The sequence below is a fragment of the Sycon ciliatum genome, chromosome 7 (genome assembly GCF_964019385.1).
Source record: "Sycon ciliatum chromosome 7, ocSycCili1.1, whole genome shotgun sequence".
In the NCBI taxonomy this organism is placed as follows: Eukaryota; Metazoa; Porifera; class Calcarea; order Leucosolenida; family Sycettidae; genus Sycon; species Sycon ciliatum.
The window spans coordinates 31,654,433-31,673,978 of NC_088649.1; the positions used below are offsets into that span (position 1 = coordinate 31,654,433).

Genomic DNA, 19,546 nt, shown 5'->3' on the forward strand with positions numbered 1-19,546 from the left:
ACATGTAGCTAATATGGTTTCAGGTAGAAATACAGCAGCTAACAGGTACAAAAAGGGAAGTTTGCACCTTTGCAATGTGTGAATATAGTGTATGTGAGAAAGGTAGTGGCAGATGAATGTGATACTGTGTGAATGAATGTAATGGTGCGTGTGTATTACTTGAAGAGTGTGAGACGCAGGAGGAAGCACAGGCACGGCACAGAACGAATCAAGGAAGGGGAAGCGGTGTCGCGAGGAGATGGAGACTGATGACGACGAATACGAGTACGATGGGATGGACGGCGGCATTGGAATGGAGGTGGAGGATGAGAGTAGTGATGAGGAGGAGTTTGATGTTGACAAGAGGAAGTCTGCAGTGTACAAGCATTTGGTGTCCAGTCCAGAATGTCGTAAGGTGTTTGACGATTCCTGGTTTAGTGTTATTCGTTGCGCACGTTTCTTCAAGCAATTGCAGGTGTTGGAAGCTGTGTATATTCGTACTCGTGACCCTGTGCTATGTAAACAGAAAGAAAACGTTGTATCACTCACACTCTTCAAGTAATACACACGCACCATTACATTCATTCACACAGTATCACATTCATCTGCCACTACCTTTCTCACATACACTATATTCACACATTGCAAAGGTGCAAACTTCCCTTTTTGTACCTGTTAGCTGCTGTATTTCTACCTGAAACCATATTAGCTACATGTATATAAGTGTGTGTTTTAGTTATTACATTTTTATGTGACGGCGTTTCACTGATGACAGTCACAAAAAACGTTATGGAACTTGACTTTCTTCATTTTTGCTGTTGTTATGAGTGCACAATTTATCTTATTTATTGCCATTTTACGACTATTGTCTCCTCGTCGATTGTTTAAATAATAATAATAATAATAATAATAATAATAATAATAATAATAATAATAATAATAATAATAATAATAATAATAATAATAATAATAATAATAATAATAATAATAAAAAAAAATAAAATAAATAAATAAAAAAAAAATAAAAAAAAAATAAAAAAAAAATAATAATAATAATATTGACTGGTTTGAGGGAAAGAGACAAACGGGAAAAGTCTGAAGAAAAAATTGACTGTCACCACCAGGACTCGAACCAGGGACCCTCGCTTGTAGCCAGCGATGCTCTAACCACTGAGCTATGGTGTAGTCGTCATCCCAGCAGAGGCCGTTCAACATTTTCTTCAGACTTTATAACTCACACTTCCTGTGAATCCACACAGGCGGGTGGGACGCAGCCCTCACTGTAACCCACACACTTCACGTACAAACTAGCACGCGGGGAGCCCCAAGTCATAAAATATTGACTGGTTTGAGGGAAAGAGACAAACGGGAAAAGTCTGAAGAAAAAATTGACTGTCACCACCAGGACTCGAACCAGGGACCCTCGCTTGTAGCCAGCGATGCTCTAACCACTGAGCTATGGTGTAGTCGTCATCCCAGCAGAGGCCGTTCAACATTTTCTTCAGACTTTATAACTCACACTTCCTGTGAATCCACACAGGCGGGTGGGACGCAGCCCTCACTGTAACCCACACACTTCACGTACAAACTAGCACGCGGGGAGCCCCAAGTCATAAAATATTGACTGGTTTGAGGGAAAGAGACAAACGGGAAAAGTCTGAAGAAAAAATTGACTGTCACCACCAGGACTCGAACCAGGGACCCTCGCTTGTAGCCAGCGATGCTCTAACCACTGAGCTATGGTGTAGTCGTCATCCCAGCAGAGGCCGTTCAACATTTTCTTCAGACTTTATAACTCACACTTCCTGTGAATCCACACAGGCGGGTGGGACGCAGCCCTCACTGTAACCCACACACTTCACGTACAAACTAGCACGCGGGGAGCCCCAAGTCATAAAATATTGACTGGTTTGAGGGAAAGAGACAAACCGGATACACGGGCAGCAGCTGCGAGAACGGTAAGCCTCCAGCACTGGACATGATGGAGCCATGCTTGCTGAATCTTGGGCTCATATGACTGTGTGTACTTAGCAGAATTTTTTTCCGGATACACGGGCAGCAGCTGCGAGAACGGTAAGCCTCCAGCACTGGACATGATGGAGCCATGCTTGCTGAATCTTGGGCTCATATGACTGTGTGTACTTAGCAGAATAATAATAATAATAATAATAATAATAATAATAATAATAATAATAATAATAATAATACGAAGTGTGTATCAGCAACAAAAACAAAAAAGTGAGAACGAATGATAATAATAACAATAATAAACAAGAAGGTGACAACGTTGCCATACTACACAAAAGAACATTATTTGAACAATTTTAGGGTAATAACGCTATCTTTCTGCACACACAAAAAAACCTAAAATTGTCAGTAGAAATCACTCGTTTTGCTTGTCTTTGGTGCCTTGGCCGTCGTGAAGCGGTTACAAAAGGGTCTGAGGTAGCCTTGTGAGCTATATATCTGCTGTATCATTATTACCAAGTTATGGGCGCAAGGGTGGCATTGTAATCATGAAACGGTGGCATCTGCTCTCAAATAGCGAGATTTGGCTTAATTGTGCCCAGGGAGCTTCCTCCGGCGCCCATCTGCTGCAATCTTTGCCAAACCAAACAAAAATATCTTCCGACGCCTATCCCCACTTCCAAACTGCAACTTCTGTCTCTTTTTGCTCTGTTTCGTTCAGATGTGGATGAGTGTACCAAGTATCAGGGCATCTGTGATCAGAAAAAATTGAAACATCCCTATCCACTGTCTTGTAAGAACTACCACCGTGGCTATAGTTGCGAGTTGCCAGGCCCTGACGAAGGCTGTAAGTGACAGGGATTTAAAATACAGATATAATTATTTCTCAGATTGAGGATATAATTATGTATAAACTCAATCTGTACACAAAGTGTCTGCGAAAATCGGAGTAACGAAGAAAGCTTTTTGGCCTCTGTTGTGTACTAAATCTGCATATGTTCCCAATCTGTATATATTATATGGATAGAGTAAGATCTGGTTCCACACAGCTGCGGAGAGGGTGCTCAATGTCAAAAAGACAGAGCAATGACACACAAGTCGTCAAGCGACGGATAGCCAAGAAATTCGTTGTTACTCCGAGTTTCGTGCGAAACCACTCATCAGACAACTTCATAATGACACTTACGGCAGAAAACACCAAATAAATAGTCTACATTGGGTTGAAATGTGGAGGGATTTCAGTGCTAGGTCTCACGGCCGTTCAGCCGCGGCCATCGAATAACATGGCGGCGATTTTACTGATAAATTGCAAATTTGTACTTTACACGTTCGATTTATGTAATTGGCATGGTTTCAGGTGGATCCTTTTGAATCAAGTAGAATCAAGTAGTTGACCTTAGGTAAATCGAGGTTTCAGAGTCCTGACCGAACGTGAAGTGCATGCAAGACAGATAAGTAAAATAAAATATTGCAACAGGACGAGATATAGAGGGCGAAGAAGAACCGACTTGAAAAGAGCCGGAGAGTCACTGATTATTGACATGACCATGGTATGAAGTGAAGGATCACGATGGCTGCCGCTTTCCTCGATGCCTTAGCTGCGGCGACTGAGTGGCCTGGACCCGGGCAGCGTTCTTGTTAGGTGCTGCGTGGCAATTGCTTCGAAATTTTCATGGGCGCAGGAATCTGCCAGAAACGCTTCTCCAGAGAGAGATGAATTCCGCATGGATGCTCTCTTAGCCTTGCTCAGCGAGCAAACCAAGTCGGATCATAGCTTGCATGGCATGCATCTCTAAAGGTGCAGCTATTGACGTGCCATTTGTTTCTCTTCACGAGCTTGTCTCGTACGAGCCCATGAAATGTTCGATGTTTCATGTTGCTGCTGAGCTTTGCTGAGTCCTCAGAGTACAATGGAACTGAAGAAGCTGTGCAAGTCTGAGTGAGCTACCTGATAATGAAGGCAAAGGGAATGAGCAGGAGTCAGTAACTGCCTGTGATCTGAAATTCTCAGTCCAGTCACACAATGTCACTCCTGCTTAGTTTGGTTGCACATAACCTCGGAATTGTGGCCAATGACAACTTGCTCATAGCCTTGCCGAGCTACGTAGCTGAGCTGGCTTTTGGTTGTTGTGGCCTTTTGCTCGGCTGCTTCCTCGTTAGCTATGTCTTGCTGCAGTTTGGCATATAGCATGAAGCTCCTATTAGCTGGCAGACCTCTGCCAGCACTGATCCATCCTAGATCCAGGAATAAATCCCCAGGTCTAGATGCAACAATGCCACAAGTTAGCCCAGTGCAAGGTCGTTTCCACAAGGAGTCTGACACAGGACATAACGCAGTCCTGTACTAAACTTTAAACAGTGCCTTTCTCCAATGTTGAGTTACTATCATGCACTACGTATGTGCTCATTTCCCTGTTCTTATTGCTGTGCATTTGTTGTACATTGATGCTTCGAAACGTTAATGGCATATTGCTATCCATGTTATGCGCCCTTGTGTGTGTATTTGGTTGTGTGTGTGTGTGTGCGCGCGTGTGCGAGCACGTGTATGTGTGTGTGTGTGTGTGTGTGTGTGTGTGTGTGTGTGTGTGTGTGTGTGTGTGTGTGTGTGTGCAGTCACGGCTATGAGTGCAGAAGAAATCCTCTCTTGCTTTTGCGTGACTTATGTCTGTGTTGTCTGACTGCTCTGATAATGTTCTCTTCCAATTGTTACAATCATATGACTTGTCGCAGTGCCGGTCCTGTTGTTACAGCTGTGAGACTTGGTGCAGTTGGTGTGAATGATGAAGAAACTTGGCAAACAGTTGCAGTGATGATTGATGTGGAAGCAAAATAAATTACTTGCTAGTACAAGACTTTGGCTGAGTGGCACAATGTCAGCTCTGCTCAAATTTTGGCCATCTCTCCGTTTTGATCTACAATTTGGGTAGAAACTACTACTTTTGGTAGTGTTCTTTTTATTTTTTTATTCTACTCAAAAGGGTAGATTCTACTTTCCTCTACCGGCTCTACTATAGACTAAACCGAACCACGTCTCTAGCTGACACACTACTCACTAGTGAGGTTTTGCATTCCGAATTTCAGTTCGGTATTCTTCGGTCATTTATCGAACATCAAAATGTCGAATTTTCGCACCAACGTTTGTTTCGCAAGTCGAAAATGATGTGTTTTCATTTCGTGAGCCCCAGCATCAGCAACGTCCTGTCCCGTGCTCCTTTTCTTGCTGATTTCAACGAACTTTGATCGTCCAAAGAGTCAAAGGCCAAACTTGCCTCCTCAATCGCCTCAGAAAAACCAACTCCTTGGCCAAATCGAATTTAAGTGTATTGCCATAGTCTTTTCAGCCACACAGATGACGGTGAGGACACTCCAGGCGAAAGAGAGTAGACAGGCAGTGAGGAGCAATCAAAGTTAGCTGACGATGCCGATGTCGCCAAAGATGCCTGCGAAGCCATGCCGAGATAAGAAACCTTTTTAAATAAATCACGCGCTATCGCTCTTCTACAAGAAAATTCATCCGAAAATATTTCGGCAAACGGAGCTTTTTCCGAATAAACCTGCCGAATCTTCGTGTGCATTTTCGACCTCGCTGGAAAACCCAGCTGGGAAGCGACATGGTGTGTGTGTGGGGGGGGGGGGGAGGGGGATCAACGGTACTTTACGCTAACCTATAATTAAAAACTGTATACCCGTGTTGCTTGTATGATTTCAGTACACTATTCCGGAGACGAGATTATAAAAGATTTTGAAAACGGAGTTTTCAGATTCCAGTGCCCAGAAGGAAAGTTTCCATACTGCAACCCTGGCACTGAATGCGATTATAGGAGAGGAGCATTAGCCCCGCTTAAATGGGATCAAGGCTCCAGTCAATATATATTTTACAACGTGCCAACTTGCAGGCCACTAGGTAAGTTTCATAGTTTCATAGTTTGTTGCTTGATGTGGATCCCTTGTGCATATTATCCTCACGATCGCGCCTCATTTCCTCTGTCCTGGCTTATGAGTCCACAAAGGACGAAATAAATCTTTCCGCAGATTGAGTATTTCGCTCCTGATCTTGTAGCAGTTGAGCACTCTGGGGTGGGGTAGTGCCTTTGCTGTTTGCGTCATGCAGAGCTCACTGACTGGTCAGTTTGAGCACTCTGGCAAGGTAGATTCGGGCCTGCTTTTAATCTGTCTAATTCGTCCTGCAATAGATGAGGGGAACATATTCTATGTGCACGATAAACTGGGAAGCCAACGTTCACCGGCCTCTACATTCCGTGGGGGAGCTATACTCCAACGAAATCGAAGAGACATCTTGTGAAAGCGCTAGTTTATCGTGCACATAGAATATGTTCCCCTCATCTATTGCAGGACGAATTAGACAGACTGACATCAATATTTACGAACAACGGCTATCCAAAGGAATTTCTGGCCAAGCTAATCAACGAAAAACCGGTGACAGACAAGCCTATCCAATTTGGACCTGACCGTTGCCCAGTGGTGCTCCGTTTACCCTGGGTTGGCACCGGTTCTGCACGCGTGGAGAAGGATGTTCGTGGTATTGTATGTCCATCATATCCGTGCGTCAAGCTGTACGTCATATTTGGGACAGTGTGTGCGTTCAGTGTGAAGAAGGATGTTCTATCTACCCTTAGTAAAAGTAACCTTATCTATTTCTTTCAATGCCGACAATGTGAAGATCGGTATGTAGGTAGAACCCTTCAGCACCTGGGCGCACGCATTCGTCAACATGTGCCGTTAAGTTGTGTTCCGCTTGATGCGCGCGATTGTCGTCCTCGCCGTGGTCGTCCTCCAAAATGTGCTGTCCAGTCCATCGGTGGATCTTCCTCTTCCCGTGAAGATGTGACTGCATGCCCGTCCTCCTGTGCGTGTGTAGGACACGGGCCAGCTGAGAACAGCATAAAAGATGGTGAAAGACCGACACGTAAACCACCTGACAAAGGATCTGTCGGCGTCGGAAAGGGTGACGAGAAGCCAAGTGAAAATACGGACTGGTGAGGACGAACGTACAGCGACAACGGAAGTGACAACAACAGTCAATATTCGAAAACGTGGTAGACCGCGAAAACTAACCTCAATATCGGACACCGAACAAGTTGGAGTAAGAAGCTCAATAGAAATCCGCAATGGAGGAGACATAGCTGAAAGGACACTGGGTATCGCGCACCCAACGGTTAGTGTCAAGAAACGTGGAAGGCCGCGGAAACGCGAAGAGACGGATAGTGGTGATGCCACGAAAAGGCGAGATGACGGGACATTGGAGGAGACAACACCCAATGGAGCTAAGAATCGCACTTCGTCAATCAAGCAACATCTGTCAGCCCGTACCAATTGTCGTGAGTTGTACAGTGGTAATGTTTTCTCAATATTGTCACGTGGTAGATGTGCGTTGCATTTGGCTGTGTTAGAAGCTTTGTATATCCGTAAGTTAGATCCTGAACTTTGCGTACAGAAAGAAAATGTGTTGTCGCTACAATTGTTTGGTGTTACTCCTCGTCGAGGTGGTAACAATGTAACTTAATTTGCTCACTATGTTGTTGTCACTATTATTATTTTCCTTCGAGTTTTGTGTCGTGCGAAACTTGATAATTTTCCACCTTGTCACGAGTGTTGTTATCTAATTATCTTTACGCTATATAAGTTTTAGTCTTTCGAACTTGAGCCATTCCCTGTATAATCCTTGATGAGAAGGGACCGAACCGTTTGGATACTTGTGACAAGTGCCTTATTATATCACCTACGCTCCGTAGCCACCCGTGCCCGCCAACGGCTTGGGGTTCTAAACAGAGCCGCCCACATCCTCACCCCCGCCGGCCGGACGACAGTGTATAAGGCGTTCGTACGACCAGTCATGGAGTATGCGCCTCTTGTATGGATGGGAGCTGCGCAGAGTCACCACCAGCGTCTGAACAATGTTCAGCGCCGCGCACTCCATGCTATCGGCCCTGGGGCACACCTACCCAGCTTGGCCATCCGCCGTACTGTTGCCTCGCTTGCCTGCCTGTACAAGCTGCACTACTTGCCTGGTCCACCGCAGCTGCTCTCTGTGTTGCCGACACGCCATATCACCTCTGCCAACCCCAGAACCCGCAGCGAGCACGGTAGTGTCAGTGGCCATGACCACCAGCTCCAACACCAGCTGCCTGCATCTGCCCCGCTGGAACTGAAGCGTTCCTTCCCACACTGCAGCATCAGCGACTGGAACTCCCTCCCTGCCGCTCTCCTGTCCCAGCCTCCCCACAGCAAGAGAATGCAATCATTCAAAACGAACGTTTATCGCCATCTTCGCAGCACAAACTGGCTCTGGGCAGTCGATTCCCTATGAATAGTATGATGCTATGATAGTTTCTCCCCACACTCACTCGTGTTAAGGCTTGGGTTTTGCGGGTTTTTCGCATCTTTCTGACCTGTACAGCTCTATCTTCTTCTTTTTTTCCTTGTTTTGGTGCGTGTTTTTGGCCGTGACGCCGAGACCTCAGGCCGGCAGAGTCATCAATGCCCCACCATCACTGCTGCGTCTAGTCACAGCGCCTGCTCATTACTTGTCAGTTTGTCCTAGTCTCCGTACCATTGTCTTTCCTTATTCTTTTCGAGCTGGTTATGTGAACATGGTAAAAAAATAAAATATAAAAATTATGACTGGATGTGTGTTTGCGTGGATACTTGCGACCCATAACTTACCTTCGTTTTAAAGTATTATCCGCCTCCGACCTCTTTTAAAAATAAAAATAATAATAATAATAATAATTTGATAATCGCAATCAGTAATACAAGCTGAATTGACATTTTGTGTGCACTGTATTCATGTAATGCAAAACTGTGGAGACAATGTGCAATAAAACGATGAAAATGTGAAGAAATTGTGTAGACAAAAAAAAGGGATTCAAACAAGTTTTCGTACAACACTCATCAGGAATTTTCGTTGTACTAAAGGACACTGAAAACAAATTGAACTATTATAGAAAATCTAAGTTAGAGAAATAACACTAAGAACAACAGCAGTGAAAATTACAAGTGTGTATTTTAACAATGAAAGCGAGAGCAATACCGAATGTGTGTACTAACACTAAACTTGCAACTGAAAAATGAACAAAGAAGAGAAAGAAAGAAGAAAGGACAAAGTGATAACAAATAACAGTAGTACATTACACCTAGAACATTAACGGCCAAGCTTGGCCGCACCAAACATGACACTTTACTTGAACAATTTCAACCCAATTATACTATCTTTCTGTACACACAAATTAGGCTTATACAGACGCTGACAGATGGCTTCCAAAACTTTCAACTGTAGTCCATAACCATGACGACCACGGCACAATACAGTGAATGAAGAGTCGGAATACGAATTGCAACAATCAGGACTAGCCAACAGATGATTGTACACTGAAGACTTGCTACCACGAAACCTATGTACAACAAAAAATTTCACTGTTGTTGTTCTTAGTGTTTTTTCTCGAACTTAGATTTTGTGAGCAGACCGTGCGCCACTTGTCCGGTATCATGGAAAGACGCGAAAGTGTGCAGAATTTTGCTGCAAGTCCAAAAAAGTCACGTTTCGGAGCCTTGTATTGGGCTGCACGGCGGCGGGCTTCGCAGCCGTGAAGCAGGACTTTTGCCAGCACCCTCGTGACGTTTCAGATATGTGGCTTGATTATTGTAGTTGACGTTGATTTAGTAACTTTGGCAAGTTTGAGTCTTGTCCTGTCAAGAAGTCAGGTGGGATTCAGTACTAGGCAGTAGTGGAACGTGAGTGGTAGTCTTTGCCGATTTTTGAGGGTATCCTGGATTTGGTTTGCAGCGCTGTGCAAATGGCTTGCTGCGGAGGTCCTAGCACTGGATGTTGTATCAAAGGTACGACCTCGTAGCACGCCCTAAACCTAAACAAATTCAAAAATTGACTTGGGTCTGTAGGAGTCTGTGAGAGAACGCCCACTCCTGCCATTGTGACAGATTCCAGGGCCACGTTGAGGGACCCTATCCCACCACCCATGGCTGCTTCTGGACTTTTGTTTTTGTTTGGATCCCGTGCAAAAAATGCCATTCAGGGTTCGGCCGTCTGCCAAATGCGTGCCGGCGAAAATCAAACGCTGCTAGTCTTGGGGAATACTCTCCTTGTCTTGGTCAGCAGCCTGCATGTCGTCGTTCTCATCAGCTTCGGCAACACCACCGGTAGTATACATGTAGGTAGCGGGTCGCTTGGAATCGCCATTGGAGTCTCCAGTGTGTGCCGTGCGGAGAGAAGGGTGATCCACGCTAGCACCCTGACTGTGCTGCAGGCTAATAAGCAGGGCCAAGCCCAGGATGGCAAGAAACATGATTCTCATCTTGAAAAAAAATGAATTTACCGCTGCCACCAATTTGTAGCGGGCTGCAGTCGCACGGAGCTGCAGCAGGTTGAGCCATGGGGGTCTGAGAAACGTGTAAAGTAACGAAGTTAGGTATAGAATGAAACAAAATGAATTTACCGCTGCCACCAATTTGTAGCGGGCCGCAGTCTCTCGGAGGCAAAAATACACAAGGGTCTCAGTGAACACACTGTAACTGACAATTAAAATGTAACTATAACTGGCAATGAAATTAACTATAACTGGCCATGAAATTAACTGGCTCAAAAGAATCGTTAACAGCAGCTTTAATGCACAGGCAGACTCCGTATGCTAATGTACGGGGATACGCTTACGTATGGGGATACAGTACGGGGATATGCTATCCTCTAAACACTATACACTATACGCTTTGAAGTCACCAGCGTGCCAACGCTACTCACGGACAGAATGGGCAAGAAAATGTGAAAAAATGTAAATGCATATTTTTGGCTCCTGGGTGGCTTGCACACCGTGGCACTATGCCGGAATTTTGAGTTGTTTCCGGCCTGGAAAGCCTGTCAGTGTGGCGCAAGAACTTTTACATCATGTCCGGAGGGCCACCATAGTGGCGGGAGTGTGTGGAGAAATTTCCACTCAAATCCATTGAGAGACGCCAAATTTACGGTCAATTGAATGCCATATGAAATTTATTGTCAAGTCTGCAGGAAAAGCTTCATTTCACAAGTAGAGAACAAGCAACAACTCCATTGATGTGAATGTGAAAATCGATTATGAAAAACATTTGACTTCGTTGATGCATGATGATGACGGCAGAGTTAGTTCTTTTTATTGCTTTATTAAAATTGTTGTCAACGCGGCGATTATTCAACTTCATGTGTGCTTCATTTTTCCATTTTCAGCCATAAAAATCTGCGCAGGCCTTAAAATCTACCACGGCACAATGCATGCCATGGGTGGGAGTGGCTTAGCTTCCTCGTATGCTGATGCTGAGAAACAGTGCCAAGGTGGTGGAGGGTTTCAGCAAGTAAATTTGGCTTTCTCGCAGATACAATTTAACCAAGATACACTCAACTGCCTCGCAGGAGCGACTACGCAAACATGGACTAAGGATCATCATTCCATAGTGTACCCAGGCAAAGCTATAGGAAGGGTCAGGGCTGATGCGGAAATTCCAGTCCTCTGCATCTCCCTTCACTATAGTAAGTACATTTGTATGTTTATGCTTGAATCTTGGTGAATACACTTCCTTTTAGGTGAGGAACAGCTCAAAGTAGGCCTGCTATTAAGCCTATTTTTCAGGTTTATTGAGTTTACTAAGGATATTATTACTTGGTCCGCTCATCTTTCAGCTTTGTTTATACGCCGCTAGGGTTTACCGGGTGTTAGCGGGAACGGACACGATTTACGTTTTTTTGTTTTGTTTATATGTCGTCAAAGCTCACTAGGCAGCTCATTTCTTCCCAATTTTGGTTAGTAATAGGCACTTTGCCCCATTTTTTCAAATCGCGTTTTTTTGGTAATCGATGGTGGTGGGTATCACTAGGTCACACAGAACATTTTTTTGAAATCCACACTGATACCACTCAGATATGAAGGGTTGAAGATAGGCAATTGCATAAGGCGAAATCAATACAATTTGTGGCACCAACAGCATCTTCAAAGTATTATCAGTGGATATAGTCACAAAACATCAGAGTGTTTTTTTTCAAGCACACATCACTCACTTACACCAACAACTTTGCGGTCACAATTGCCGTATTCTTGACTATTCTGCGGTCACAATTGCCGTATTCTTGACTATTCTGAACTTTGATCTGTATTGTTTCGATCCATAATCACTATAGCAACTCCATAGCAACCCATAACAACGCCATAGTAACCCATAGTAACAGCTTCAGTTTGTTGTGAAATGAACTGATAACGACATACTGGCAGGCTCCTGCGGGTACTAAAGCGTAAGAGCTATAAAGATATTCTTCTGGCACAAAACAACAGAGAACTTCCACGTTGTACGCCGTACACTGCAAGGGTAAGTACGCGCGCGCACGTGTGTGCGCGAATTACTGCACAGGACACAGTCATGCCACTTCAAGTGATTCCAAATTGGCAAGAAGTTCCTCAGGACCTCTGTTGGTGGCTTCTTTCCATGGTGTGATATCTGCCTCCCTCTCATTCAACTGCTCCATGCAGCAGTCATGAATTGCCTGATGGTGAGCTTTGAAAGTTTGGTGAAGCGTGCCTGGCTGTGTATATCAAAGCATCCCCTCATCAGAGGGTTTCTCCAGCAGCCACTGTGCTTTTTGATTGTTCGTAAACATCAGTAGGCCTTCCAGCGCAACCGTGTCAAAACTTGGCTTTCAGTACGCTTTGAGAATTCACCCAGGTAGGACGACGCATCGTCGTTCTCCTCCGCCTAAAGCGCATACTTCTCAGTGCCTACGTCCATAATGTCTCCTTGCGCAGCGCTGCGCAAACCCTGGTAAACAAGAACTCTACTGTTTCCGAATGGAAAGACGACGCTGAAAACGATAAGCAACGTTTCAAACGCGATCAAACAACAGTTCTTTGTGAAAAAGCTCTTTGCTGGAAGTGTACGTGATCTACAAGTCGCAAAAATGTACGCACTATGACGTATGCGGGATCTACTGAAAGCTGAACGTCAGAGCAACACGATGCGCCCAACTATCAGCCCGTACAACAAAGCATAGCGCGTACCTGTACAGGTTTGCGCGTACCTGTACAGTTTTGCGCATGCTGCCCGACTGTCGATAAAAAATACGTCTCCAAAATGCAGCTGTTTGCATTTGAATTTTCCCGCGCTTTGGCATTTGGGATAATAAAACTACCTCTAAACGTCGACTTTTCGCAAAACGGCGCATCGCCTGTACAGGTAGCGCATTTGACTGGTGCCACGCAAGTACGCACTCTCACCTTAGCAAAATTTGACAGGTCTGGTCACGTGACTGAAGTGCCTAATAGTAAGTTAGTTTACTGAAAGGTCTACCTACAGTTCGAGTGGATTTTGAGAGCGACGGGTGGGTGATTCTGATTGATACAGCGCCGCATCAAAATAGATTATCTTGGTAAGCTGTGCAGGCAAGAGCAGCGCAAGCCACAATAAAGTAATCGGTTACTCGGAATCAGCTCCATTTTGCTGAACGGCCAAGATCGCTCACCTCAGGGATCGCTCGTCAAGCTGAGATCTCAGCTCCCTTACCTCCAACTCAACGCTCGGAGTATCCAGTGCGTCGTGGAGATTTGCAAGTACTGTACGCGTCGTCGTCGTCGTTCAAAATAAAATCTTGCAAAGAACGGCGTCTGATTTAAACCACACAGGCTGTCGTACTGCCCACGCGAAGTCCTATAGAAAAGGCGACCGTCACTATCGACTTCTGATCACTTCAAGTGCACGCGTTCGTGTCCAAAGTCTAAGTTCATATTGAGCCGTCAGATGCGAAAAGGGTGCTTATGGCATCACACAGCAAATCGAGTAAAGTGCGTCAGAGTGACAGGCTGTCATGTACCTGTCACGTGCATAAGTGAATCTTGATGTGACGTCATTTTTTGATCGTTGCGGAGTGAGTGTGCATCCCACAGCGCTGGTATGTACACTGTACTAGCGCACTGCTGAGACTCCCAGCTTTCTGTACATACTTCAACCGGCCTGATACTCCAAAGAACGGCGGAGTTACGTACAAAAAACTGCCTTTTGTTGGTGGCGCATTTCTCAAGAGCTCCGCGCTCTGATTTTGAACGAAATTCATTTGTCTCCTGTCCTGCTTGACTTTCCGTATTCTATTACAAATTTCAAGATAAGCAGGCAGTCTTACTTTACTGTGGATGAGGCTTTAGCCAAAGTTCTTCAGGACATGGATGTAGAATTGTGTGGCGACTCTCACTCAGAGTGCGAGCCAGACGAGGTATTTGACCCAAGCGAATGTGCAGCACCCGAAAACAGCGATGCATTTTTTGATGAAGAAGAGGACAATGCAGAACCATTCGAAATCAAGGTTGCTGAAGTAACGGAGCTCTTTTTTGGCGGCTCATCTTCCCAGGAGCAAGCGTGTGCTGGTGCGGAACAGCAGCAGCAGCAACATCAGCTTCTGTCCAAGCGAATCAGGAGAGCCTGCAATTTTTCTGCAACTTAGACCGTAAAAGTTGCAAAAATTCTGGATACTAAATTGACGATATCTTCATGATGGGTTTAGATTTTTGAGTCCGGTTTTTTGGAGGTGAATCATAAAAGCCTAAAGATTTTGCCTGAGTGCTTATCTCAATTTGACCAAAATACGCCATAAGCACCCTTTTCGCATCTGACGGCTCTATTGTCGAAACATAAGCGACAATATTGCTGACGCGGACCAAGTATTATTATGTCTCCTTTATTCACTTCTTTCGAAGGCGATAAGCCAGACCCACCGGGAAAATATTTCCATGGGTGGGACAGCAAAAAGAAAGTGGAAAAATAAAAAGCTAAAAATCAATGGGACAAGAAATAGGGGAAGGAATAGGGGAAGGAAGAGGAAGAAAGGAAAGATCCTCGATTGTGGCTCCGAGGTCCTCCAGCAGGGCATTGATGCGTTTTCCCGTTGGGGACATAAGTGGAGGATCAAATGTGAGCCCTCCAAGACGCAGGCTAAGTCTATAGGCCACCATCGCCAGCCCTGGGAGCTCCCTCGAGCAGCATTTGATGGCACACCAGTCAGTGAAGAGAGTCGGCTGAAACTCCTGGGAGTCACCTTCGACGACAACAAGAGTACATAACCCCCTGGAGTGTGCAACTCGACTATGGGTGCTGTCCCGACAGAATTTCAAGTTGACGGCATTTTTATGATGCAATGCGCACTATACACGGATTACCAAACGAATCCGAAACCTGTGGTTGACCAAGGCCGATCTGATCCTGTACAAATTATTGCAAAGAAAAACGTGTGATGTGTTGACACCCGTACACATGTTGTAAATCACTGGTGCAAGAAGCATTGCGTCATAAATAATAACGTCAACTTGAATTTCTGTCGGGACAGCAGGGTATGTGGGAGTTGCACACTCTGGGGGTTATGTACTCTTGACGACACCCTGAGCTACTCCTTCCACCTCCGCTCCCTAGTTTCCCGTGCTAACCAGCGGATTGGCTTTCTGAAGCGAGCATCTCCCATTCTGGACGCTGAGAGCCGCCAACACGTCTACAACAGCTTTGTGCGACCCACACTCGAGTATTGCCCCTTAGTGTGGTTGGGCTCACCATCGTCCCATCTTAAGAACCTGGACCAGATCCAGCGAAGGGCCCTCCACATATCGGAGCAGGTACTTGGCTCCCTAGCCTGGCAATTCGTCGCCTGGTAGCTGCACTTGTCTATACCTACAAGCTCCGCTATCTGGATGCATCCAGCCCTCTGAAGCAGATGCTGCCCAAACCAGCCACTCACCATGCCCCCAAGACGAGACCTACCCGTCAGTCTCTCCAGCTGCAGGATTCCCATCCATACCAAATGACAACTGGCCTGCCTGCCAACACCTGGAACGGCTGCCTTCAAGGATTCCCTGCTTGCATGGATGCAACGTGGAATGCCCTGCCACCAGACCTGTTCCACCACCCACCTGCCCAGCCCCACATGCAAAGCTTCAAGAAAAGGTGTGCCATCATCTTCTTGCTCAGGACTGGCTCTCTGCTACTTATGCACTTTGAATATGCTCGCCAACGCTTTCCCTGTTCTTGTTAGTGTTCAGCTGCCTAGCTTATAACCCTGCTGCCATCATCACCAATATCCTGATTCTCATGAACATTTCCCAAAACCTGCTATCCATCGCAGTCCCCATCACCAGGAGCACTGTGCTCTTCTATCTCCCAGCTCTCTCCCTCTCTCCCTCTCTTTCTCTCTCTCTCTCTCTCTCTCTCTCTCTCTTTCTCTCTCTCTCTCTTTCTCTCTCTCTTTCTCTCTCTCTCTCTCTATATATATATATACTCAATCTGCGGACAGAACTGTTTCGTCCTTTGTGGACTCGTCAGCGCAGCACAGAGGAAATGAGGCCGCACCTGATAGCAATGGAAATAAAAATTTCCAATCAGGCCCGAACGTACCTTGCCAGAGTGCTCAAACTGACAAGTCAGTGAGCTCTGCATAACGCAAACAGCAAAGGCAATAAATAAATATATGTATATATATATACTCAATCTGCGGACAGAACTGTTTCGTCCTTTGTGGACTCGTCAGCGCAGCACAGAGGAAATGAGGCCGAACCTGATAGCAATGGAAATAAAAATTTCCAATCAGGCCCGAACGTACCTTGCCAGAGTGCTCAAACTGACAAGTCAGTGAGCTCTGCATAGTGCAAACATATATATATATATATATACAAATATTTATTTATTGCTCTCTTTCTCTCTCTCTCTCTCCCTCTCTCTTTCTCTCTCTCTCTCTCTTTCTCTCTCTCTCTTTTTCTCTCTCTCTCTCTCTCTCTCTCTCTCTCTTTCTCTCTCTCTCTCTCTCTCTCTCTCTCTCTCTCTCTCTCTCTCTCTCTCTCCCGATAATTATTAGCTCCCCGTTTTCTTTTGATGCGTTTGCTGTGCAGTGAAGCCGAGACCCTAGGTCGGTGGAGCACATCAGACCCCGTCACCACGTCCACGATTCATGCCTGCTATGTTGCACCGCTGCTTTGCATGTCATGATTGGAAGCTGTGGCCTTATTTTAAAAAAAGGAACCTCATCCTGAACTCCTCTATTATTGTTGTGTGTGCATCGCACGGCCCAAGTCTACTGAATTTACTAATGTCATTGAGGATGATCAACATTGCTTGTGGGGCTTCCAGGCGTAACAAAGACCTACCACGCGACAAAACAGAGAATACATCATCGGAATACCGCTCACGACAACTAGCACTGCCCGACAGGTGATACTTGATTGCCGAGGTACTGTTTCCCTGACCCGACGACTTGGCCGTTGTCACCTCCGATCCTGCCGCTTTCCAGTCTTTCCTATTACGCCCTGCGTCCCTGCAATTCCGGTTGCCTCGGTCGACATCAGTGTGCTGCTCCACGTTCAGTCTGTCCTGCTTCCGGGACTCGAACCAGGGACCTTGCTATTCGCGAGCAATGTTCTAACCAACTGAGCTACAGTATGACTCTTGTCCACATTGATGGTAAATCTATCCTTCTTCGATCAATCCATATCTGGCTTGCATCATACTGGCAACTCACACAAATCAAGGGGGCCCTCGGCCATTCGCTTGATATCATGGGGAGCGCAACAAACTATGTCCACTGCGAGCAAATACAAATTGCAATTTCAAATTTGGTATGGTGTAGTGTGGTATGTTGTAGTGTTTGGACTTCACGGAGAATTTCAAAGTACAGGTAAAACCTGCTCCAAAGACCACCTGGACTCAGCGACCACCTGCTGTGGACGACCGTATTTGTCTGTCACCGTCCGTTTCACGTACATTCTGACTCGCATTCTGCGACCACTCGCTCGACGCGACCGGCTTACAACTGGTACCGATTGCCAGTTCAATGACCACTTCAAGACTTATGTTGAGCTAATAAAAAATGTAGAAAGGAAACGGACATTTTTGCAGTTTCCATAATCTTGAACTTTCCGAGTTGGAAGGCTGTCGGTTAGCGCTACGGAGATAAATTTTAACTGGTTTTGAGGGAAAGAGACAAATGGGAAAAGTCTGAAGAAAAAATTGACTGTCACCACCAGGACTCGAACCAGGGACCCTCGCTTGTAGCCAGCGATGCTCTAACCACTGAGCTATGGTGTAGTCGTCATCCAAGCAGAGACCGTTCAACGTTGTCTTCAGACTTCGTAACTCACACTTCCTGTGAATCCACACAAAAATTACTATTATTATTACTATTTTGTAGTCTTCATCCCAGCAGAGACCATTCAAAATTTTCTTCAGACTTCGGAAATCACACTTCCTGTGAATCCAGGACACTTCACACACTTCACGTACTAACTAGCACGCGGGGGGGGGGGGGGGGGGAGGGTCCTCACTAAACTTTTTCGATCGTTGAAAATTATCGATAATGCTGGATAGCCCCTTATGCAGTGGCCCGGTGAATGTGAACTACTGTAAGAGTTGAAAGTGTGACGAGTCTAATGTTTATCGATGTGCAAAATGTCTTACTTTGCGGGCACAAAGTCTAACGACCTTGCCAGCAGGCCCAGCACACACATGTCGTATTAGTTCTCCAGCACAGAGCTGAGAAGGAATGTGTAGCGTTTCCAGATTTTATTGATGGATTCTTTCTTGTTAATTGAAACACTAGACTTTGTGTCCCGTTAGGGATTCAACTCTTACAGTAAGCCATGTCCACCAACTGGCATGTGATGAGTCGTAGCACAACTCCAAGCTCAACCAGCTTGCATTTCTCCTCCGATGATGACCTACCCCTGTGTCTACATGTCTTACTGTCATACAGGACGCGACATCGATCGTTCGTCTCTCAAGCTCCAGTTTGAAAACAGAGGTGAGTGCGAGTAAACCTAATGAATGATGTTCCAGAGCAAATGCCCAGTCTACTTGACCTTTGGAGTGGCTGTTGCATGTAGGTTAGATAAAGAGAGAGGAAAAAGTGGTGCAAATTTGGCAGGTACATGATCACACCACAGCCTTTACATGTAAACAAGAATACAGAACAGAACAACAAGGACAATCAAGCGGCTTGTTTGCTGCTACTTCAAGGTTCATGCTCACGCAATCATCAGGCAATAGGGAGTTTCGCTCTACGGAATTACGTATGAAAATAATGTATGAACTGCACGGAATTTTCATACGTAAAAATCAGAGCTGTTGGGTTTCGCTCGACGTGATTTCTCCATGACTGCTAAACATGCGTTGTTGCTTTGGAGACGCGTTGCATGCACCCACCGTATGCACCATGAACCGAAACCGCGTTTTCCATGATATTATGCACGTGGTGTACGGTGTGTGTGTGTACCTTGTGTTTCGCGCGGCTTGAATGTTGCCATGGACAAATGCGGAAGATGCGGAAAAATATTTCAAAAAGTCCTACGGAGTACCCAACGTAGGAAAGAGCTTTCCTACGGAAATCCGTAGCGAGATTTACGTATGAAAGTTGCCCTCGCTCCCCGGCGCGTACGACATACGGATTTTCATACGTAATTACGTAGAGCGAAACCTCCCTAATATGAAGATTGGGTGCCGACCATGCCGGTATATATGCCAGGAGAGGGTGGTGTAAAAAGCTGTGTGAGAATGTGGGGGGTAGCGGTGTTATTTTCCTTTCGATGAGACG

The 19,546-nt window shown here is 45.5% G+C and overlaps 1 protein-coding gene across 1 annotated transcript in view; it reads left to right on the forward strand.

Moving 5' to 3' along the window:
* The window catches only part of LOC135820665 (uncharacterized), a 58,970-nt gene that overhangs the window by 32,980 nt on the left and 6,444 nt on the right, over window positions 1–19,546 (forward strand). The window contains exons 5-8 of the mRNA XM_065333684.1: window positions 2,669–2,794; window positions 5,657–5,851; window positions 11,180–11,479; window positions 18,710–18,757. Coding sequence (XP_065189756.1) covers window positions 2,669–2,794; window positions 5,657–5,851; window positions 11,180–11,479; window positions 18,710–18,757 — 669 coding nt within the window. The remainder of the gene's footprint in view (window positions 1–2,668; window positions 2,795–5,656; window positions 5,852–11,179; window positions 11,480–18,709; window positions 18,758–19,546) is intronic.